The 24,245-nt window shown below is 37.7% G+C and overlaps 2 protein-coding genes and 2 long non-coding RNA genes across 7 annotated transcripts in view; 3 read left to right on the plus strand and 1 right to left on the minus strand.

Moving 5' to 3' along the window:
• Positions 1-1,030, minus strand: part of dennd1b (DENN/MADD domain containing 1B) — an 89,450-nt gene extending 88,420 nt beyond the window's left edge. Inside the window, exons 1-2 of one of the 2 annotated variants that reach the window (XM_026236022.1) lie at positions 650-1,030; positions 3-67 (exon numbers count right to left, since the gene is read on the minus strand). In XM_026236022.1, coding sequence (XP_026091807.1) covers positions 3-67; positions 650-666 — 82 coding nt within the window. In that variant the 5' untranslated portion in view covers positions 667-1,030. The remainder of the gene's footprint in view (positions 1-2; positions 68-649) is intronic. The other variant, XM_026236023.1, reaches the window with a different exon arrangement.
• Positions 1,031-1,553: 523 nt separating this feature from the next.
• Positions 1,554-3,988, plus strand: LOC113064977 (uncharacterized). Its single transcript, XR_003278915.1, has 3 exons — positions 1,554-1,717; positions 3,578-3,679; positions 3,887-3,988. It is a non-coding gene; the product is annotated as an uncharacterized LOC113064977 (long non-coding RNA).
• A 31-nt stretch (positions 3,989-4,019) lies between these two features.
• LOC113064976 (uncharacterized) lies at positions 4,020-8,660 on the plus strand. Its single transcript, XR_003278914.1, has 2 exons — positions 4,020-5,766; positions 5,940-8,660. It is a non-coding gene; the product is annotated as an uncharacterized LOC113064976 (long non-coding RNA).
• Positions 8,661-9,764: 1,104 nt separating this feature from the next.
• On the plus strand, positions 9,765-21,017 carry LOC113064978 (LIM/homeobox protein Lhx9). Of its 3 annotated transcripts, XM_026236025.1 has the most exons (6): positions 9,765-10,040; positions 12,415-12,625; positions 13,663-13,865; positions 14,544-14,899; positions 17,736-17,938; positions 18,325-19,873. In XM_026236025.1, the coding sequence occupies exons 2-6, from the start codon at positions 12,452-12,454 to the stop codon at positions 18,577-18,579; spliced, it is 1,191 nt and encodes a 396-aa protein (XP_026091810.1). In that variant the 5' UTR covers positions 9,765-10,040; positions 12,415-12,451; the 3' UTR covers positions 18,580-19,873. The 3 variants fall into 3 exon arrangements, with proteins under 3 accessions (XP_026091810.1, XP_026091811.1, XP_026091812.1); XM_026236026.1 differs by lacking the exon at positions 9,765-10,040 and having other exon boundaries at positions 10,523-12,625; positions 14,547-14,899; XM_026236027.1 differs by lacking the exons at positions 9,765-10,040; positions 18,325-19,873 and adding an exon at positions 20,221-21,017 and having other exon boundaries at positions 10,530-12,625.
• Positions 21,018-24,245: the final 3,228 nt, after the last annotated feature.

The raw sequence follows: 24,245 nt of genomic DNA on the forward strand, positions 1-24,245 counted from the left end.
ACCTTCATGTTCAGATGATGGACATGCGACCTGAAGAGCCAAATCAAACGTTCTCGCAGGATTCTCGCTGAAAGAGGAAATACAAGTAGAACTCACTAACTTATCAACTTAAACAACAATCATATGAGACTGCTCAAGCAACAGCAAAACAAACATTTTGTTATTCTTTACTCTGTAGTAACAAACAAAAAAACCCACTAAACAATATGTTGAGCAAAGTGACGGTCTCTATACTAATTCACTCTCATTGCTTATTTTCCACACAACAAAAGCGAATGGTGACCAGGCACCTGCTGCAGAAAAACATAAGTTTGAATGCTAATATTTGGCGTGAACTCCTACGTTAAAAGCTCGACATGTCATATGTCAGATTAAAGTAGTCAGTTTGCTTTATGAGATATTCTTTTCAGTGTGCTACATTCATAAATGCTAACGTCGTCTAATTAAAAATTTGCAAGCTGTCAAGTTTAAATGGCTGTAGAGGAATGCGGCTAAGCTAGTTAGCATGTCTGAGGTAAACAGCTAACTGATCAGCTGTACCAGCTCCCAAATGAGCTCACTAACGGATTTACTATGAGACTAAGCCGACAGATAACGCATAGCGCGTCAAACTAGAGCACCGTGCAAGATAAACAAAGTGTGGACTTACTTTATCCTGCTGTCCATGGCTAAAGCATCGCGTCAGCACCAGCTCGCGCCGACAGCGAGGAAATAAAAACACCGTCGCGCACTCCGAGCCGCGCGCGCTGCCTGCGAACCTTCTAGTTCCGCGGCTGCCAGACCGAGAGTCGCAGACACTGCTGCATTCCTCTGTCTGTCGGTGTGCGCGCTCCCCGGTGACGCTTCCTGGAAGCCCTGCTGACCGTTTCGGTTCCCCTGGCTGTGATCCTGAAATAAAGCACCAGGAAGCACTCGGGCGCTCGCGCGCGTTTATTTAAGTAGCACAAAAATTAAAACGTAGTCATCATTTATTCGCCCTCATGTTGTTCGAAACCTGTATGAGTTGCTTTTTGCTGAAATGACAGACAGAATGACAGTCCCAGTCTCCATTCAGCTTTTATTGAATGGCATACGATTCTGTGGGAGTGAATGTTGATTGATAATATTCTCTTTCTCTCTCTCTCTGTGTGTGTGTGTGTGTGTGTGTGTGTTTCACAGGTGAAACAAAGTCATTCAGGTTTGGAAAGACCTGAGGATGACTAAATGTCATTTTTGAGTGAACTGTCCCTTTAATTGCATCCTTCAGAGCATGCACAGTCATGTCTACTGATGCTGGCTTGCCTGCTTTCATTGTTACACAGACCTTTTTTAAATATTATTACAACTGCAAACATTTCTGAGGAATTTGAACACAGCTTTTGTGTTTTGAAATAGGCCTGTAAAAAAAAAAAGCAAGGCCTGTTTAGAAGACAAACAGTTTCTAGTGGTAATGCAAAGGAAGTATAAATTCACACCGCCCACTTGTTTAAAAAATAGCTTGTGTTTCTTATGGGTCAACGCCTAGTCATTAAAACCTGTTGCAATAACCTGCCCTATACGGACATGCATTTGTATTTGTTTCCTGCGGAAAAATACTACAAGCTTTGTGTGAATGTGGTAAATGAAGAGAACTCTCGGTACTTTACGTGTCACTGGTTTGTCATTTCAAAGTGAAAAGAACCTCTGTTGTTTTGCAGTGTTGTTACTCCTTCTTGAGAATCCTCTCAAAACCACTTCAGTAAGTTGCACATGAGTAATTTATTTTATTCTACACCGAGGATTCGAAAATGCTAGTCTGTAGGTTAAAATGCACAGGAGAGTCAGCTATATAATGAAGGCAGATGAACTGTAATTACCTGAATTATTTACCAAGATTCTTTTAGAAATGTCAGGGCAGCACAAGTTATCACATTATTGGGGCAAGCTGTCATGTGTTTTAAATGTTATAAATATATTATTTATATAGTATGCAATTTTTAAATGAAATTATTGATCATTCATTTTATGTATACAATTAATAATTGCGACATTGTATGGTTTTTGTATTTTACCTTTACATTTGCTATGTCAGGAATTGTTTTATATATTATATTTTATTATATATATATATTATATTATATTTATTGATTTATTTCATGATTATTTAATGTATGCAATGTTTAACTTTATTTTAAAAAGTTATAAGAGGAAAGATTTCATTGAGACATCTTACCCTATATGGGGCATGTTGTCACACAAGATCGATATATATATATATATATATATATATATATATATATATATATATATATATATATATATATATATATATAGTTAAAAGTGTGCAAACTACTCCTCTGCCATTAAAATGCATTTTCCCCACTACTGCAATTCCACAGTCCAAAAGAGGGGGCGCTGAAATGCATCTTGAACATGAAACAGAACACGAAAAGCACAATGAGGAAGTAAACAGCGGCGATTTTTAACATTTAATGATAGCATAGGGCGAATATAATTAGAAATCATTATAAAACATCTACAGCTTTTTGTTATGTAGGCAGTGGTGGTGTGAACTGTTTATAAACGTCAGAAGTGTGCAAGGAACGTCGTGACAGGACTTTTTCGTTTTTTTTAGCATGAATTATGCTGCTGCTCGGTTCAGTTAGGCTTTTAACATTAACGCGTTTTAAACGCAGTCCAACTAATATAATAATGTCAAATGAGACGTATAATACGAGGACGCCGCGTCCACGTTGCAGCGCGCGAGACGTCAAACCAAATTCGAATTCTCTCGATAAAAACACAACCGCGTCGCCTGACACGAGCACGCTTTCAGATGAAGACAGATTAATTCATAAACTCCATCTGGACGCATGCAAGGTAAGAGCAAAATCAAACGCTTATAAACTGTAGGTTTAGCAGATGGTGTTGCACTTAAGAGACTCGTGTGAAAACGCTGGAGTCTGAATCGGTGATCTATGTGAGGAAAACTAGCCAACACAGATTGTTCAGTATTAGGCATCAATACACTTCTAAGGACATTTTTACATTCTAAGTTAACTAAAAAGAACACACTAGACATCTTACTTGCAGACTAGTCAGGCTACTTATGTATATGGAAGACTGGCTCATTTTTGTAAGTTCCTTTTGGCTGTCAGGAGCCATTTAGTTTGATGACCGAGGGAAAGCAAAGTAAACCGTCTCTGGGGAAAGTTATGGAAGACCCATAGAGTTGGAGGATGCAGTGTCTGCTTCACTATGGAGCCATAGGATGGCATCTGAAATGGCATGCCACAAAAAGTGCCCCGGGCCTTTTTGGCATCGAAGGCTGTCATAAATGTAGCCGCCACTCTTTGAGGAAGAGTCAGGATCAGAAATGATTGTACGTTTGTATTGTGTTTCTGCTGTATTAACATTCATTCCAAAAGCTTGTTAAATATCCAACTTTTAAAAAGCAATTGCCATTATAAAATGTGTGTATTTATGTGATGATCACATAGAAATTGGATATTTTATCCATGTAATATGTTCTGTATGGAAAACTGATCCTTATGAACAGTCTTGTCATATTTGAACATTAAAAAGCAGATGATTCTTTGCAAATTGCATCTGTTCACAGAATCAGAAAAGAACATACGTTGACCCTATAACCGGCTACAATGTGTTTACTGAGTTTGCCCATAGGAAAAGAGGAAGATGTTGCGGGACTGCCTGCAGACATGTAAGCTTATTTTCTTCTGATGTATATCTTTTACACGAGAGCTGGAAGCAAATGTCAGCCAGTATTGTAGCCTATATATTTTGTAGTAAGCTTTTTTTATTATTAAGAGTAAAATGTAGTTATATGTCCATGTGTTCACATAAAAAAAAAAAAATGTACTTTACTGTACCCATATGTTAACTCTAAACTTTGTGTTTTTCCTGACAGTGTCCGTACGGGCAAATTAATGTGGAGGATCCTTCTAAGAAGAAAACGTTCAACTCTTTGTTTTATGTATAGCTGTAAATGTTAAGATGGGCTGAACAACTCATTTTGTGTGCTCTCGTACTGAATTTGGACTTCACTGAATGCACATTCTTCTTACACTCTGTTTAAAATGATGAAATGCGCTACAGCAGATGTGCAACCCACACTCCAGGAAACGGTTTGAATCCCATCTATCCACTGTGGTTTGACTTACAGGAGTTGGTGTGCTCCTCTGTCAGATGGATTCCACAAGCGGGAATTTTCGCTGTGTTTGAATATTCATACGATTACAGGCAATCTTAATTTTGACAGCTGTCAATTCAGACTACATGATGCCCACAGAGTATTTATTATTATCATTATTATAATTTGTCCTTTTAACTAATTAAAAACACATTTGTAAAAGTTCAAAAATGCAAATTGGCTTTTTGTTGTTTTGACAATCTTTACATTTTTTGGTAGCATATTATTTTTTTCATAAACAACAGGGTTGTTGTCGAGGCCCTGTTTGCAATGGTCATTTACCTTACATGTTGACCCATAAGCGTGCAGGGGATTTACCATAAAAAAATGTTCTTGTTCCCTTTTAATCTTGGCGATGATCTTGTTTTTTAGGATTTTTGTGTAAGTTTGTGTATTGCGTCATAAAGGATTGTTTAATTGCATGTAAAGATTAAGTTATTATTCATAAAAAGAGTACATTGTATTCAAAGTACATCATAATCAGTTTAGTATTTAGTGTCTGCTGCCTCTTAGCCATTGTTTGCACTTTCATATTTTCCTATCTGATTCATATCGCCCTGTGGTTAACTGAGATTGATACTCTTGTCTTTTTTTTTTTTTTTAACATTGTAAGTACACAGATCACATACTGATTTTTAGAAATCTTTTCATTTATAATCATGTGCAGTCTTTGTATTTACATGATGCTTTGTAGATATGCAAAGCCAAGTAGGATTCTGCCCCAGGCACTGGCCATCCGACCTGTCACACAGCATCGCAGGGCAGGAACAAGGAAACGGTCTCTGAATTCGGGAATGTGTATGTAGCAGAGCCCTGTCCTAGCTTTGCCGACAGGCGCCGAGCACAATATCAGGTGCCGGGAGGGTCCCAAGGTGGGCGCACATTTATCAGGAGCAAGGCCCTGTGAACGTCATCAAGGAGATTCATGATCTCAACTGTTTTTTTCGGGGGGACAGGCAGGCAAAGGGGTTGTGGCATCGTCAGTCCGGATGAGAGGCAAATTTATTTGGGTAAAACCTAAGGCGTACGGCAACAACATTTCCAGTGGAATGGGGAAGGTGTCGCACTTATCAAGTACCTGGGCCCGCCTGCCACGGGTCTGCTTGTTTTGCCTAGGGACTTGTCTGTCACATTAAAGTAGATGCATTGCCATTCAAGACCCTTCCCAGTCCTAGTGCCTGACCATGAAATAGGCCAACTTTCAAGTCTGCCTTATTACTCTGCATCATATGACTTCAGAGATAGCATAGTGTTGTCATTCTTTTTTTCTTTTTTTTTCTGTCCTTCCTTTCTCTGTTTCTCAGTATTTGGTGACTGAGACGCAAATGCCACACAACGCTCAGTCCCTTAAAGCACAGACAAATTTCAAGAAAACTTGCTTTAGGAAACAACTCACAAGCCATGTGCTCGCTAGTCTTGTCGTGCACCGCGATCAGGTGTGGGAATCATATCTGAACTGAACAAGAAAACATGTGAGTGAGGAAAGGGAAAATGAGTTTAAAACCTCAAGGGACTACCTTGGAAAAGAGAGGAAACTGGTTTTGCTTGAGTAGCATCTCCATCCAGGAGATTCCTTTGGTATCGAAACTGAGCATCTGGTGAGATCTGTTTATTTCCTCTGTCAGTTAATTATGCATACAAGCCAGCCGAAGGTTACAGATTTTATGTAAAAGCATTGGTTTATTGCATGAATCTTTCTGCCTATGTTAGCCATCTTGTTTTTCAGATTGTCTTTCTGTGCTTATCAAATTTACCTTTGTTTCATCTGCAGGTCATTAAGGTCAGACACACCTATATGTTCTGGCTTCAGTCACACTAAGCTGTCTCACCTATAATTCCCTCTGAATTGAAACCCACCCAAGCTGCCATGGGGGCAACAGTTCCTGCATCTGGAGAGCTTTGGAGTCCATCACCTGACCTTCAGCCAGAGCATATGCTACAGCAGAGTCCATTCACTGCCACTTCTCTAGAGGCAGAGGGACAGTGTGCCTGGTCCAGCATTCAAATGTATCACTGGTCCAGGCAAACCATACTCTCCAGCTCATGGGGACTGGGGGTAAACCCTTGCCCCCTCAGCAGCATCATGGACTGCTGCCGTTCCTACCATTCAAGTGCCCAGGCCAGGCAGAGGATGACATGCATTGGCTGCAAGGAACGGATGTCAACCGAGTGATGGCTGGAAAATCAGTTTCAGCATCTGGGCTGTCCCTCTGAGTGGGTGTGTGGTCCATAACGCCGATGTTGGCAATGTTTGTGTGTGTGTTGAATCAAGCTGTAGCCGAGCAGCCTGTCTGGTCATGCAACAAAGACAATGTCATTCAGCCTTGGGGCTGAAGCGTTACCAAAGTGGTCAGATGGACAACCGGCTTCCCTGTGGTTGCACCAGTGCTCCTGAAAAAGCTCACCACATCTGACTGACAGTCACAGGGCCAGATTCCTTTGGACAGGGCTGTAAATAGCTGCACAAAACAGTAGGGCATCTCCCCAAGACCTGTTCCAGTGTTCCAGCCAGACCGTCTGGCCATATCATGCCATATGTGGCACTGTTCAGGATGGATCAGGTGGTCAACTCATTCAATGAGAAACCTTTACTTTGCCTATTGCGAAAGGGTAAGGAATGGTCTCCGGATCAGCCAGCGTGATCTCAGCAATGTGGTGTGAACCCCTTAAATTCCCATTATAGATAGATTGCCAGTTGTCCGGATGGCCCAATCCAATTGAAACCACTAAAAAACATCAAAATGTAGTGTGATGTGCTAAATGGTTTATGCCAACAGGTAACTACCAAAAGAACTGGTAGTAAATGTTTACTCTGATTGTAATCATTCCACAACAAATTAAAATGTATTTTTTTGGTTAAAGTTCCTATTCAATTTAATGTAAATTAATACAATTTATTCAGGTCTTGGAGTCTTTATAATAAGCTGATGACCTGGATTTGATTAGGGAGACATTTAAAATGTGCAGTGTTGAAGAGACTCCAAAAACATGGTTTAGAACCAGACTAGTACATGATTTAGATCACTGCTTCCCAGACATGTTCTTGGAGTAACCCCAACAGTACACATTTTGGATGTGTTCCTTATCTGACACACATTTCAGTTATTGGAGCCTTTGCTAATGAGCTGGTGAGTTGAATCAGGTGTGTTAGATTAGGGAAAGTTCCAAAATTTCCAGCGTTGGGAATCATGGTTCCCTGTCGTGAATTAGTATATTGTGAAAATATTCAGCCAATAGCGAGAGTCTTGGTCCACTAAACATTAGAATGTGCTGACTCAATCGCCTGGTAACGATTAAACGTACATGAAAATATCGCTCATTTTATTCATCAACAAAATCACTGTATAATGCATCAGAACTGATATCCTACTGGTATCATTTTTGTTTAGCGCATGTACAGTGATGTCATGAAATTTACTTAGCCTTCATTTCTGTCTGCTTTAGAGACTGAAGAAAACATCAACATTACCGGAAAGGGTATTATGTACTAGAAATTCTAGAAAGCAATAATTTCATTATACTGGAGCGATTTTGACAATTGGACCGGTTTTGAAATGCCTGACTCACTGGCAATTGCATTGACTACTAAACTAGCTAGCTAACTGAGATGTTAAAATTAATAATTTGACTGTCCTGAAGGAAGTGCTTTTAAGGTAGCAAAATTATGTTTTTGTTTTTGAGAATAGATGGGTTGTTTTAACACTTATGGTCTGGGATTTGGAAGCAAACCAAACCAGAATGTTTGAGGAATTTAAATACCTTCCTGCCTGCAAGCACTGTAATGGAGGTGGATAACTTCATTGGGTTGAGTAAATTCAGAATAGTGGTGCAGGAAGGAAAAAAAGGTAAAAAACTGTTGGTTAGGCAGCAGTTGGGATGGGCTATGTGCTGTGGAGCCATCCTCCATCTGTCAACACAGGGAGTTGTGATTCTTGCATCAGCAGAGCAGGGCTCAGCATCAAGAGAAAAGGGGTGAGGAGGGAGGGAAAGTGAGAGAGAGAGATTTTAACAACAGCTAAATTCTCATCAGGCATGTAGACTGAACGTCCCCTCTTCGAAGCACAAAACACCAGTGAGCAGCATCTGCTCTGTGGCTTTGTTGCCTCTTAAAAAGTGCACAGCGCCAGCCCTGGAGAAATCGTTGTCCATCTTCAGTTTGTAAACATTTGTTTTGTGGTTCAGCCGTCACATATGGTTCATAAATGGACATGGTTACTGTGTAATTGTCTGTATCCCACCACCATAGTTTTTTTTAAACATTATGAATGAGACATGTTCATGATTATTCTAGATTATATTGGCTGGGGTATTTTTTACATTTGATTGTTGTTGCAACATAATGGATTTGGCCAAAGTGGTCAACAGCAACTGAGCCTGGGAAATGTAGTAGTGCCACTTTTTCTCTTACACCGATAGCTCATTTAAAGAAATCAAAATGCTTTCCATTCTTCAGTCAGCCATGTTTCTGAATCAGTGGACAGAGTTGCGATGTTTAGGACGTTATGGCATTTATGGCTTTGTGTGTTTCAAAGTGTTGGCGAGCAGATTTATGATCTTTCACACTTTTTAAAGTTTAAATGTGTTTCCACAAAACAGAGCAAACAATTCCCTACTAAAGCTTAGTGTACTAACTCCACAAAAAAAGAACAAGTCACAGAGGGCCTTGAGCATGTAGGGGTGTACCTTAGATACTTTAGTCTTTTTTAACAGCAGATTTCAGAGTCAGCAAGATGTTTTCAGCTGTTAAATTAAATGACTCAAATCTGTGCATTATATTACATTTGTGTTGTTGTCTTTGGTTGATCTATATGCTCTTCCAGTTGTGCATTTTAAAATACATTTCAATTTAATTACAGTTGGCGCTCTTATAAATGTTCTGTTTTTGTGCTATGCATCAAGACTGGGAGTGCTGTAACATATTTTGTTTCATCTGTAACTGTAACCTCTTTTTTTTTGTGCTGTTTGCTCAAAATGTGATATAATATTCCCATATTTGTCTTATCCAAATTAAAGCAGTTCAGAAATCATATACTTCTTCTTAAACAGTGTAAATTAATGTCTGATCCAGATGGGCTGTACTGAAAACATTGACATCACTTGTTAAATTTTGTGGCTGAATTCATGACCATCAGATTTGCTTGTTTGCTTCTGCACTACCCAATTTAATGCAAAACATTTCCATTCAAAATGGCCAATGTAATTCAAAAGGCCAAAAAAATTAGAAAGTGTTACAACTCTCTCCGGCTATTTAGCCATGCTTTATTTTTCTTTTCTTTTTTTCCTTTTTCTTTTTTTTTTACACAAAAAGCTGGCATGGATCTTGCATATCAATTTAATGGGGATCCTGCTGATTCAGATGATACCAGTTCTGTCATTTCACATTCATTAGCATGAACACAAACAACCACATTATAAATCAGATGTGAAATTATACTTCCTCACCTCAAAATTCTGTGAAAATATAAAAGAATTAAAGGATAAAAACAATCTTACAACTTCTACTGTCACTTCAGAGGTTGGTGATCATGTATGATGATGATGATGTCACCCGTAGCTCATTTCTAATTGGTTAAACTGATGTTGTTACAACTAACCCGTTTTAGAACACTAGAAATGTGCTCAATCTATCTATCTATCTATCTAGCAGAGAAAATGATTAACCTAGCTTCCTCTAACAACTTTCGAAACGGGCCAAGTGCATTTGACAACTGATGTTTTTTCAGTGCTCGCGCTGGATTTGTCGTAATTGACACTCACGCGAGAAACAAGGATCAGCCCCCATCTGCTGGTAGGATCGCTCGTGTCTCGCCCTCGTCATCCCTCTCTCACCGCAGCACTGCTGGGGCTTCAGGACGGCGCTCTGCGGCTCACGGTAAAATACCACTATATTGCTTATGCACATGAATACACTGTTTTACCATTAGAAACGATCAACTGAGTTGCTTTGCAGAGATTCGAGAAGATTAGGCTATTTATGCATAATTGACGAGGAGAGCCCTTCAGTTTGCACATGTATATGGCAGGTGAGACAGGTAAAAGTTCTTGCAGATGTCGATTGAAAATCGAATTAAAGATTAACGTTTATATTGAAGCTTGATCCAGTATGAACAGTATTTAGCCGTTTCGCTAGGCTATTCAATTAAAATGCTATAAATAAACCTAAATATCACAAAAGGCTAATTATTAAACTGATTTTCGATTGTTATAGACAAATTTGATGGTCTTGGAAAAGAGCAAAAAAAAAAAAAAAAAAACTATTTGGTAGTAGCTAATGATTACAACCAGATTCGATTTAGCTTGTAATAAATAATTTGCTCGCGTAGAGCTGTCTACAGAGTAAAACAATTAGATGGTTAAACATATAAAAAGTGAAAAACACCAGAGTTTAATATAATAATATTAATTTTTTAAAAGCAAAATAAATGTTTAATATAGCAATTGCAAGGCATTATACAAACAAACCCAATAAGCTGCCTCGTAGCCAAAAGCAGCAGCTATATTGCATTTTAAATCATCACCTTTTTATAAGATTTCTAAGATTTCGTTTGAACCAAATGAACTCACATAAAGCTCATTTGGTGACTTTACAGACATGAAGTTATTAATCTTTTCCGTCGATTTTATGAAGTTAACCGCGCGACTGTTAAATAGCCTTACATAGCCTATCTCCAAATCGGGACAAATTCATGAAATATTGTCTAATGGGTGAAATAATTCATGAAAATTGTTTGAGAATAGGGCATGGAAAAGACAAATATATTCCGAAGCTAATAAAAACAATTAACTAATTGGACTGAGGAGAAAAATAAAATGACACAAGAAAGCGGCTGTCTGTCTGAACTATAGACTTATTACTGTACTAATAAAAACGAGAAAGATGCTCACTCATTCCTAATTTAAAAATATATCAATTAATTAATTTAACGCAAGGTGTGTGAACATTTAAAATTCAACCCTTGAGCAACAATTCATAAAATAAATGAACGAAAGGAGTGAGTGAGTAAATAAAGAGATGCATAAATATCGCCTACATAAACCATGCTGCCTTTGATACCATTACTTTCACGACTAATTGGATTTAGGCTGCTACCAAGGAGGTAAGCCTAATTGTTATCATTTTCCAATTTATTTCTAGACCATTCCTCGCATGTCTTGGTAGACTACAGATAAAGAAACGGTGGCAATGAGATGCATTTGGCGTTTGACATCTGAAAATCAAAGCATGTAAACAACTGCTTATTCCTCCTCCCCACAGCATCGCTCCCCCTTCCCTCGCTCGCTCGACGAGAAAGAGACCCTCACACACACACACACACACACACCTTGATAAAGCAGTCTGACAACTTTTTAAATTATACCACCACTTTAGTCCACTTTCATTTTATATGTGTCATACATGACTCAAATAGTTTTACATGTTCTACAAGGTGCAGAGTGATGCATGCAAATATATAATAGCCTATATAAGCGAGAAAATTAACAACAAAATATAAAATACTGTATTTAAGGTTTTAATTGTAAATAACATAAACAGGCTTTCAAGTGCACATATTGGCTGTAATTTGCAATAATAAACTAAACCAAACCAACTCTATGAAACAATTTCCCAATTGCAATTTTCCACCAAAACTCGAAACTACAGAGAGATCAGATGAATTTCAATGTGAATCACAAATTGCAAAGTAATTCACTTACACTTTGACTATTCCGTTACACGCATTTGTAGAAGCGTACGCTGAAAACTACAAGAAAGAAAAAGAAAGCCTCACAAAAAAAGTGTCAAAACACCAGCTAAACAGAAGTAAAAGGTCTGTACCAAGTGCTTTCCGAGCTCGGGTTGCCCATCAGCATCGGTTTGAAGAGAAAGTGACAGGTCTTTGTTGGTGAATAGAAATCAGTGGCATTGGAGAGAGGGAGGACTCCTCCTACCCAATTACCCAAGCTGGGCAGGCGTTTGCTCTCTTCACAAATAGGACACAGGATCTCTAACACACACAGTCCCAAACCTGACTTTCAAGCATTCGGATCCCCAGTAGGAGATTGGGACTATCTGAAAATATACGTTTAAAACATCCTCCAGACTTCAACTTTGCCTTCTATCGTCCGGACTATACTTTTTTTGCACCAGCCCAACAAGACCGTGGAGAAGTGGACTGGTTCTCCTGCTGTTCCTGCGCCATCCATCAGATCCAAACCGGCTTGATTTTTAAAACATTGATTGCATCTGTGTGAATTTGTTGGTGTAGATCCATTCGGATGCTTTAAGGATCCGGAAAGCTGTATATGGAAGTTGTGGGACGCAAGGCGAAAGAAAGCAGTTGCATATTGCGTCCAGCAGCCATGCTTTTCCACGGCATCTCTGGGGATCATATTCAAGGGATCATGGAGGAGATGGAGAGGAGATCTAAAACGGAGTCTCGGCTGGCTAAAACCGTTCAGGTGAACGGACGAGAGACGGTAAGATCTTGTATTTTAGCGTGCATTTTCCGCTGGAGCAAATCTCAGCACGCCAAAAACTCTATCGTCGCACACTTCAGTTTGTAACCCACTTAAAAACACAGCGACAAAAATTAGGTTTAATGTAGCCTACGATCCTCGTTTTGAAATATTAGCAGGCCTCGAGAAACACAAGAAGTAATATTCAGAGAGATTTCAAAAGTAGACTATAAGCTATCTGGCTACAATTACAACTTAAAGGCCTAAGTAAAATGCATGCTATTTGATTCAAATGTAAAGGGAGGAATACATATGAAATCGTTTGTATGCCAACATTATATTTTATATTTTATAACTAGCTTACATCTTTTTTTTTTTTTACACAAATATTTGACATTTTATTTTAGCAGTTCCAACACAACAGGATAATTGTTAAATGAATAGGGCCACGAAGGAAAACTATAAAATAAATAGTATCTGTATAATTTAAGCATGCATTTGAAAATACATTAAACTGGCAAAAACTAATATAATAATAATAATAATAATAATAATTTTTGTTGTTGCTGTTAGTACTATTATTTTTGCATGCACATTTTAATGTGTAAAAGTAACATTTTAGAATAGTTTACACTGTTTTATTGTTGTTATTAATACAGTTATTATATTTGCATAGCATTTATTGTGAAAATTATATTTTATAGAATAGACCACAGAGATACACTGTTACATCTAAGGAAAAACAAAACAAACGGTTATGTACTATATATATATATAGAGAGAGAGAGAGGGAGGCTGTAACTTAACTTAAATAACAAAGCATTATAACTAATTTTGTCTTAATAATTCAGCTCGCACTCAGATAACAATTGCACTTTTTTAAAAATACATAGGCCTATAGACTTTAATTCAATAACAACAACAAAAATTATTCAGGCGATGTTTTTTTTTTTTTTTTTTTTTTTTATTTACTTGTAGTTATTTATTGTGGCATCAAAAGCTGAGAGCAAAAACCGTCCACTCACTCCATCCATCTGTCGCTGTTTTATTTTTTGAAGAGCATGCCCTCCATGAGCCCAGAGAAGCCTGCGCTGTGCGCCGGCTGCGGGGGGAAGATCTCCGACAGATACTACTTACTCGCCGTGGATAAACAGTGGCATTTAAGGTGTCTCAAGTGTTGTGAATGTAAACTGGCCCTTGAATCCGAGCTGACGTGTTTCGCGAAGGATGGCAGCATTTACTGCAAAGAGGATTACTACAGGTAAGCTTTCACGCATCGTGCATTAGGCCTGTTTAGTAGGCCCAGCATAATAAAAAGAGCTATTTCCACCTGATTTAGCTCCTAAAAAAATAGTTTTGTTGGTAATAAATTGATGTAGGCTATATAATCTGGTTCAGTAATGTGAAAATAATATTTTTAATTTGAATAAAACCAGTTGGTTTACATGCTACAATTTATTCAGTTCGGTTAGTAACTTTTTAAACTGGTGGTGACATCACAGGCAGCCATTGACCAATTAACTGACACGCTTAAATCAGTCTAATAAGTCTAATTAATTCATGCTGAATGCATGTCTATGCATTGTGTTTTTGTTTCTCAGCTTAAATCTTAGCCGTTTTTTTATTGTCACCTAAATGTTAAACAGTTTATATATATTTTTATATATAGGTTATATATAGGCTAATGAAAAATCCGATATAATTGTGTTCTGGTTTCAGTAAAAACACATTCAACTTTGTTTATAAAGTTAAATAATATATTTTTGCTTAACTAGGTCTACCTTGATTTGTTAACCGATGATTCTAAAGTAATAGCCTATCTTCAGTGAATATTCCATTATGCACGTGCACGAGCTTCCGATATGTTGTAAATGGCCTAATTAAAGTTATTTCTAATCTAAGTGATTGGTTTGATTATAAATGGCGTGTGCTGTTCCAGAAGGTTCTCCGTGCAGAGATGTGCCCGCTGCCACCTCGGCATCTCCGCGTCGGAAATGGTGATGCGCGCCAGGGACTCCGTGTACCATCTGAGCTGCTTCACCTGCACCACATGCAACAAAACACTGACCACGGGCGACCATTTCGGCATGAAAGACAGCTTGGTTTACTGCCGGGTCCACTTTGAGACGCTTATTCAGGGAGAGTATCACCCTCAATTAAACTACGCTGAATTAGCGGCCAAAGGCGGAGGGCTCGCGCTGCCTTACTTCAATGGCACCGGCTCGGTGCAGAAAGGAAGGCCCAGGAAGAGGAAGAGTCAGGCGATGGGGATAGATATCGGCTCGTACAACTCAGGTGAGATATGCTTTAAGATGCTCAAATGGAAGCCTGACATTTACATTGGTTGCACTTTAATGTTGCAGTTTAATTAGCTACATAATGTGAATAATTGAGCTTTCGATAAACTTTGCTTTGATTTCTACTAGCTATTAGAATTAGGGGGGAAATTGACTAATGCGTTTAATTTAACTGGCGTTTTAATATCAGCAGACAACCAAATGCACGAATCAACAAAAATCAGAAGAATCCCTTAACAATAATAAAATGCATTCTCGAAGGTATTCTTATTGATTTTACATATTGCAAAATACTGCAATGTTGCATTGCATAATTTGTGAGAATCTAAAGTGCCCTAAAGGCGTTTCCGTAGCGATGCAATAGCAGAACAATTTTAAGTTCCCCAAAGAACCTTTTTATTTTCTTAGTGTGAAGAATTTTAATTTATGTTTGAAGGTTTTTGTGGAACCATCAATGCCAATGAAGAACATTTATTAAGAGCATATGAACGGGGTCTTTCAGAGAAAGCGGGACACTTTTAAAACTTGTCCTGCGAGATTATGATTATTAATCTTCACACTGTTATAGGCTAACATAGCATAAACCATCATACAAGTATAGGAGCCTGTCTATTTTCTATAATAGCCTTCAGAATGGCATAGACATGGGAATACACACGCGTTACTTCTCTTTTTGTTTCACGTTGGACCATGGCCCATTAGTTGGCCAAAGATGGTCTAGATATGGAGTCAGATGGATTATCAGATGACAGGGCCTTGGTCAAGATTGCAGATCATCTTGGACTAGTAACAAACCTGCTATGACGTTCTAATAACCATTTGAAAAAGATTTAGCTTAGGTTTTTTTCTTTCTTTTTTTAAACAATAGCCCACACTTAATGTACACTTTCGATTTAAGTGAAAAGTCTCCTTTTTCGTGTGTTCAGACGCATATTACAGGCATTAAATATCGTTTTATTATATTTAGCCTGGATGCGTGTAGCAAAATACGCGCTGTATCGCAAATTTACCGAAAAATTTACATCTGCATTGTTTATAATATAGTAGCTATAATTGTATTATAGGCTAATAAACTAAACGGGATTCTTGTAATATAGACAGTGTAAGCTAATGTAAAGTGTTACCTTAATTTTATCTCGTCACTGTGTGATATTAATTTTGTGTTCGGGTTTTATTTTGGCGAGAGAGAAAAAATATTGCGCCTGTGTCTTGTTGACGATTGGATCTGATTAATTATGCATCGCTCATTAGTGCGTCATCAAACATCTCATTTGAAAATCTCAAACGAGTGAACCCGTAACCCAGCCCCACGTGCAATGTAGATCCCTCACCTACAGGCCTGTATCTGTACTCAGATTACCAGTCATTTTTTCTTTCATTTTTATACTTTTTTAATTCATACCTACGTCATAATGCATCCCCGCTGTGCCTGTTTTGTTTTGTTTGTTGCAATTACTCTCTGTTTGGAAAAATGTGGCTCTGTGTGCCAAGTTTCTGCCGGTTCTTCATGAATGCAGAGAAATAAGGGTAATCTGCCTGTTAATTGTCCTCTGTTAATTGAATGTGACGTCGGAATCTCTGGCTCTCGACCAGTTCCGCTTCAGCCACTTCAAGGTCATAGCCGTTCTCAGGACACGAGCACGCGCACGCGCACGCTTGGATCACTCAATCAGAACGCGTTGTGAACGTTGTAATATTTTACTGTAGCTAGTTTGTCTGAAAATGAAATGGTTGTCAGTTGTAATCATTCTCAAATTATTATTGATGTTTTTTTGTTGTTGTTGTTTTTTAGATTATTATTATTTAATTTTTCGGTCATTTCAGCATCATTATTTCTGGTGTAAAAGTTATTCTTTCTTTTTTACTTTAGCCTACTTATCTTTAGTCTTCCGTTTTATCCCTTTTTATTTTTCTTCTGCTATTGTTTTACAATACGGGCTCGAATTATTTCTTTATATACAAACAGTTTTTTATTTTGTATTTCAAAATGTCATCTCATTTTAAATGGCACCGTAAATTTTTGCATTCGTTAAAAAAACCCAATTCAACAGTAGACTTGTTGCATAGACATTTGTAGATAGAGACCTCTAGTGGCAAAAAGAAAGAAATCTTGCCTCTCGAAGCAAACGCGTGAGAACATTTTGTTCTCCTCACAGCTGAATAAATTCAGATTATTCCTATTAATTAATGCTTTTGTTGATATTTTACGATGTAAATACAAAAGTAAACGGTTAGATGAAACGAGCATCGATTGAATCAATTACCAAATATATCACATGAAGCAGCGATTTAACATATACAACTGACACTTTTGATTATTAAATAATTGTAGCTGTTTTTGTGTGTGTGTGTGCAAGTAGTTTGCTGATATTAGTGTTTATACATTTAAACGCAATAAATGATCGAGATGAAAGATGAAATGGAGATGAATATTGAAATAAACAGCTATTGTTGTAAAAAGGCTATATGCCTTGAAGTTGCTTTGAATTGTTATTATAAATAAACGCTTTTTGGTGGTGAATTGCCCATTTATTTACATATTAATTTAATTTAGTCTTGTGTCATGTAATTGTAATGTTTTTTTATTTTTATTTTACTGTAAATATTAATATGAAGTTAAATTTGCCTAAAATCACATTTCCACCAGGTGATCTATTTTTATTGCAGTTAGGCTGTATATTATTATATCATACCTTGTACTGCACTGTATTTTAATCACCAGTTTAGAGTTTGACCGTGTCATATCCAATATCCATATCATCCTCACCTGTGTGAACTCTTTCAGAAATGTCTCATAATTCTCAATGCCTATTTCTCCCCGTTCCGGCTTTCAGGTTGTAACGAGAACGATGCGGACCATTTGGATCGGGATCAACAGCCCTACCCTCCGTCCCAGAAGACCAAGCGCATGCGTACATCATTCAAACACCATCAGCTTCGCACCATGAAGTCCTACTTCGCCATAAACCACAACCCCGATGCCAAGGACTTAAAACAGCTCGCCCAAAAGACAGGACTGACCAAAAGAGTTCTTCAGGTGAGCGTTGCCACACAGTAAACTTCATTCCACATCCACACCGACACCTTCTCATCACCTTGCTTTTCGTTTCAATCCATCAATCTTTTTTTTGTTGTGTAATGTCATGTAGTTTTTACTAAATAGAAGCATAATTCAAGGGGCATTACTTATGCACCAAAAAAAAAAAAAAAAAAATCCATTAGGGAAGCTTGACATGGTCCATGTTTTCCAGTAGAATCCCTAGTAAAAGTTAAGCCCTGTTACTGGCTTTCGGTTCTCTTTGGCATTGTTTAGTAGTGATTAAGTATGTGATGGTAAATGATATGACTTATAACTAGGCAAAAATATGGCAATAATTCGAAGCAAAGCTCAAAAAGAGTAAAGACACTGGGATTGGTTTGCAGGTTTGGTTCCAAAACGCACGGGCCAAATTCAGAAGGAACGTTTTGCGGCAGGAGAATGGGGGTGTTGATAAGGCTGACGGCACGTCACTTCCGCCGCCCTCGTCCGACAGCGGTGCTCTGACCCCACCCGGCACGGCCACCACACTAACAGACCTGACCAATCCCTCAATCACCGTAGTAACATCAGTGACCTCTAGTTTGGACAGCCACGAATCCGGGAGCCCCCCACAAACTACCTTGACAAACCTTTTCTAACACAGATTTGCTTCTTTTTTTTTTCTTTTTTTGTCTCCACCCCCTTTATTTTCAGATTCTATTTTTATTTTCCAAAACGGAAAACCCTTTGGCGACCACAGAAAGACTTTTGGAAATGGAAGATGACACCTACTATGTGTAGCATTTGTAACCGCGTGGCAGCTGAGTTTGTAGTAACTTGTCACCTGATTTGTTTTTGTGATCAGTTGCGATTCATTTTATTTATATAATTTAAGTTTTTACCCGCCATGTTTATTAAAAGAAAGTGTGTCAGCATACAGCACATGCTATGTTGGCTGCATATTTCGGTAGTGGAATTTAAATATATTTGAGGATACTTCCAGAAATATGTTCAGGAGACTCGTTGGGAATGTTTCCCATGCCAAGTGGATGCTGTAACCTCAATTTAGATCTGTTTTGTCACTGACGCTGGACTCTAATGACAGTTTGAAACATTAAATTTGCCACGATGTGGTGCGAATCAATATTGTGCCCAGTAGGAAGCATTATTAAATTGAAATGTATGCTTTTAGCAGACGCTTTTATCCAAAGCGACTAACAGTGCATTCAGGCTAACATTTTTTATGTGCTGCCTGGGAATCGAACCCAGAACCTTGCACTGCTAACGCAAAGCTCTACCACAGGAACACTATTATTACTGATTTGTGAAAGCTAAGCAGTAAGTTAATTAGGGACGACACACATCACCCCGTTTTGATTTTTTTTACGTTTTGCCACCAATCAGACCAAAAAAAAGAAGAAAAAAAATCGGTTGAGGCTCCTCGCTAGGGTGAAACATTTCCTTCTGTGATGACAAATTTGTTCTGTTGTGGAGCAAAGTGGTCCACTTGATCTACTTCATGAAGTAGATGCTTAACTCAGTTCTACTATGTGCCTTATGCGACTTGGACGAGACTTTGTGAAATTCAGGAGATACACGTTTGTTTGTTTGTTTGTTTGTTAAATGATTTCCATCTTCTGAAAGCCTCACTAGTTTTGTACTGTTCTGTCTTTCATCTGATTTCTTTGCTGAAGATCTTTTGAATGGTGTATTCCGTTACGAGGGGGCGGCGATGTCATAGACGGCAGTTGTGCACTCTTTCAGAACTAGTTGGGAAATCCGAGAATCATATATATTGATCTTCGTGTTAATAGTACAGTACATGTTCTATCAAGATTGTCCATGTTTCCTTGTTTCTTGAAAAAAAAAGATGGTGTATAGAAACTATTTCCCCTTAAATATTTATGGACCAAACAGTTGTTATATCTTATTAAATTTGTGTGAATAAAACTACTTTGCTTTACAAGCGTTTTCTTTTTCATTACACCAACCATTTTTGTGTTGCTTTCAGACTTAAACTTCTGCTCACACAGACAACAACCCGATTTGACAGATCAAACGTTGTCTTGCTTTCATTCTGACATCGATTTCAGACTTGATTCTGTTATTAAAGTAATGCCCCATGGATTTGAACCAAAGCCCTGTAGTCAAGAAAAAAAAATGCTTTTTAATGCATGAACATGCCTATTTTATACAGAATTACCAAGCACGGGAATGCTAGAACAACTAGTAAACATAAACCTCTCAAAGCAAGGTTGCTCTGTAGTTTAATATATTGTTACTTTATGATTTTCTTTCAGGGAGAACAAATCTTGGGGCATTACAGCCAAACTTCACGACGTTTGAAAATTCCCTAAGTATTAAAAGAAGCTTTGATCGGAATTCTTCACCATTGAAGACAAAGACAGTATTAGGATCAGATTTTAGAGTGATTTTAAACAACAACAACAACAACAACAAATATCGACCAAAAATGTATTCCAAAATGTATTTCTCTATATCTTCACACAAAAACAAAAAACTGTCCTGACTGTTTAAAAACCAGACAATCCACAACAAACCGGATTTTTTTTCTTACCACCCAAATGAGGCAGAAAGGCAAAGAAAAATCAACTGTACAGTACTGTAGATACAAAACAGAGCAACCTTGCTCCAAGAGGCGACTGCAGGAGACGGGATCTACGCACGCATGCATGTCTACACACACACACACACAACCTTGTAATTCTGCTTGCTGTAAAACATTCCTGTGCAACAAATGTCACTTATTATGAACACACAGCCTTCCTAAAACCTGGCAGCAAAATGTCCGACCAAGTAAAGCTGGAAAGGAACACCATATGGCTGTATTTAAAATGAAAACAAGTAAAAGAAAAAAAAAATGTGCATGCACTTCAAGTTGTTTTTTGATGACAATTTCAGATGGATGTTATTTCATATTGATGTATCATTTGTTGTCTCTTGTATACTATAAACTTTAAGGGATTTTCCTTGTGAATCCAAAATCTTAACACAAAACAACAGTGAAAAAAAAAAACAGAAATCAGTAAAAGCATGCTTGATTTGACAATAAAAGCTGGTTATCCTAGAAAACAAATTTTTTTTTTTTTTTTGAGTTCTCTAATTTTCCTAGTAACACATTCTTGCACTGTGGTGTTAGTTAATAAAATAAACGAATGAAATACTCCCTCATTTTTAATTGTGAGTTTGATGTAGTGGTAAATGTTTTAAAACATTATGTAGAATTTTTCTTTACTGTATCCAAAAAGTACGCTTTATTAAACGAAGCTTGTGTTATACTCTGTTAAGTGTTGCGGGAAAAAGCATCAGGCCACATGGGGGCCTATAGTAAACAGTAAAGTGTAGAATTCCTGCGATGCCAGACATGTCAATGAAGCTCCGAGCTCCATCAGCGATCTACAGATGCTGGATGACCACAAAAACAGAAGTCCTTTCAGTACGTGCACAATTTCTGAGCTTCCTCTGTAAAAATGTTCAGTCAGGCAAGCTGAAATGTGCTTTATGGGGTAACATCTAAATCAACCGAGATGCATTAGGTCACATCAACGGAAGGTACATTTTCCGATTTTATAAGCTTATATGGTTATTATGCACTATAGGCATTTAAAAATATAGATTGCTCACGTTCATACGTCACATTCAGTAGTCGGCTGACTACTGTGACCGCAGGGGATTCTTGGGAATCGAGGGACCTTGAGAGTTCAAAAAGAGGCGCTGATGAGTCCCGCTGGAGGATTTGTTACACACTCGGAGGAGTGGACGGTCACCATAACCTGAAGCAAACAGGAAGCTGGATGCCATCCTCCCTGCATGCAGACTGCGATTATATGGAAATCACTCACACACACACACACACATAAGGAACTGCATGAGGAATCCGGAAGGTTTGTGGTTATGATGTTTACATACTGAGCAAGCTGTACTATTGTTTTTATGTTGCAAAAACGTATGACATGTCTTTTTTCTTTTTTTAAATAGACTACATCACTACCAAAAAAAAAACAAAAAAAAACATCACACTATTAAAGACACAGTACACCCAAAAATGAAAATGATGTCATCATTTACTCACCCTCATGTTGTTTCCAACCTATAACTTACTTCTGTGGATCATAAAAGATTTTCTTCTGTGTTCCACATTGGACACTTATGATTTGCAAAAATGATGGACGTAAATACAGATGAAATAAAAACAAATCTGGAGAGCTTCTCCTAGAAATGAAATTGAGAGAAACTGCCTGTCAAATAGAATTTAAGACATCATGATGTCGCAAACTGCACTTTGACTTACCAAATTTGAAGTCAGACACCTCAATATGAGCTGAAATGTTAATCAAATTCTTCCAATAATTTATGCTAAAGCTACACTAGTGTGACGGCATCCCTTGTGTAGAAGAAAAACTACTTTTAAAAATAGCACTTAACTTAATACTTAAGTGTGAAATCAATGTAATCTTTTCAGACACTTCATTGCATGTTATTTACAATTAAATAAATGTATTATTAAAAGCAGTTTTGGAGTGCATTTTGTCCTTGAAATATGGTTAAACTATACTTCAGAATGTACTGACAAGCATTTATGATAAACTAAAATATACTTTATTATAACTTCTATTGACACTAGTATTTACATACAGTATTTGCCATCACACATTTTTAATGAAGTCACAATGTAATAGATTTAAAATATATACACTTTAAATTAAATATCAAATAACACACAACAGTTAAAACGTAACAAATACTTTACATGCTTATATGTTAATCAACACGTCAAATTAAGTGTACTTCTTTAATTAAATCATAAAAAAGGTAATCAAAACATACTTTACATTTTTGATTTGCTTTTATTGTCCTCGTTTGTAAGTCACTTTCGATAAAAGCATCTGCTAAATGATGTAAATATAAAATGCACTTTAAACTTTGAATTTGCCATTATCATAAAGTGGATACACTTTTTAAAAGTGTAGTTAAATGTTTTTAAGAAACATGAAAGTGTCTATTTCTAACTACTTTACACTTAAGTGACCATTTATTTAATTAATATTACATTATCTGCAATGAAAGTTTAAAAAATATAAAAATTATACATTTTTAAAATTATAAGTGGACTACAAGAACCCTTTTGTCACAAGTAATGCAATTCATATCATGTTAGACCTCTGTATTCTTACTGTATGTCTCATTATTTAATTTTGTTTTTCTTTTAAGTAATTTTAGGCAAAACATCTGAGTCAAAGTTGATGCTTAAGTGAATCTTAACTCCATTAAGTCTCCTGAGCCATGAAAGAGAAACCTCTGAGCAATAAAATATTCCTCTGGGGATTCTCAATGGTGTCTCTCTGTGGTTCAGAACACAGGATGGTGTGTAAACAGCTGATGTGTGTGATGTGGACTCAGGTGCTCGTGTGACTGACACGGCAGAGTAAGCCTGAGAGGGACACATACACACACACACACACACACACACAGACAGGTACATTGCACATACAGTACACTGCTGAGACGAGAAAGCAAGGAGCCTGGTGTCAGATGATGTGTACAGTCAACTTGGCTCTCTGTGTATGTGTGTGTGTGTTTCCAGACAGTGGCAGTTCCACACCAGCACCTTTTATCCCAGGAAAGTATGCATATCACTGCCTTCTACTCTGTCAAAAGTACATGCTCATGTAGCGGTCTGCACTGAAAACACACACACACACATACACACACACACACATACACACACACAGACTCTGTGACCCTTCGCAGCAGCAGCAACCGATGCAGAAAACATATCAGATTTGTGAGTAGAAGGGTCAGAGGTCATTGACTTACATGCAGGTCAGGTAAGTCATATGTACATCAATCCACATTTATACAGGTGCTATCTATCTATCTATCTATCTATCTATCTATCTATCTATCTATCTATCTATCTATCTATCTATCTATCTATCTATCTATCTATCTATCTATATATCTGTCTGTCTGTCTTGTCTATCTATCTGTCTGTCTCTATCTATCTGTCTGTCTGTCTGTCTGTCTCTATCTGTCTGTCTGTCTGTCTCTATCTGTCTGTCTGTCTGTCTGTCTGTCTCTATCTGTCTGTCTGTCTGTCTCTATCTGTCTGTCTGTCTGTCTCTATCTGTCTGTCTGTCTGTCTCTATCTATCTATCTGTCTGTCTGTCTGTCTGTCTCTATCTATCTGTCTGTCTGTCTCTATCTGTCTGTCTGTCTGTCTGTCTCTATCTATCTGTCTGTCTGTCTCTATCTATCTATCTGTCTGTCTGTCTGTCTGTCTCTATCTATCTGTCTGTCTGTC

Source organism: Carassius auratus, chromosome 47 (assembly GCF_003368295.1).
Source record: "Carassius auratus strain Wakin chromosome 47, ASM336829v1, whole genome shotgun sequence".
NCBI lineage: Eukaryota > Metazoa > Chordata > Actinopteri > Cypriniformes > Cyprinidae > Carassius > Carassius auratus.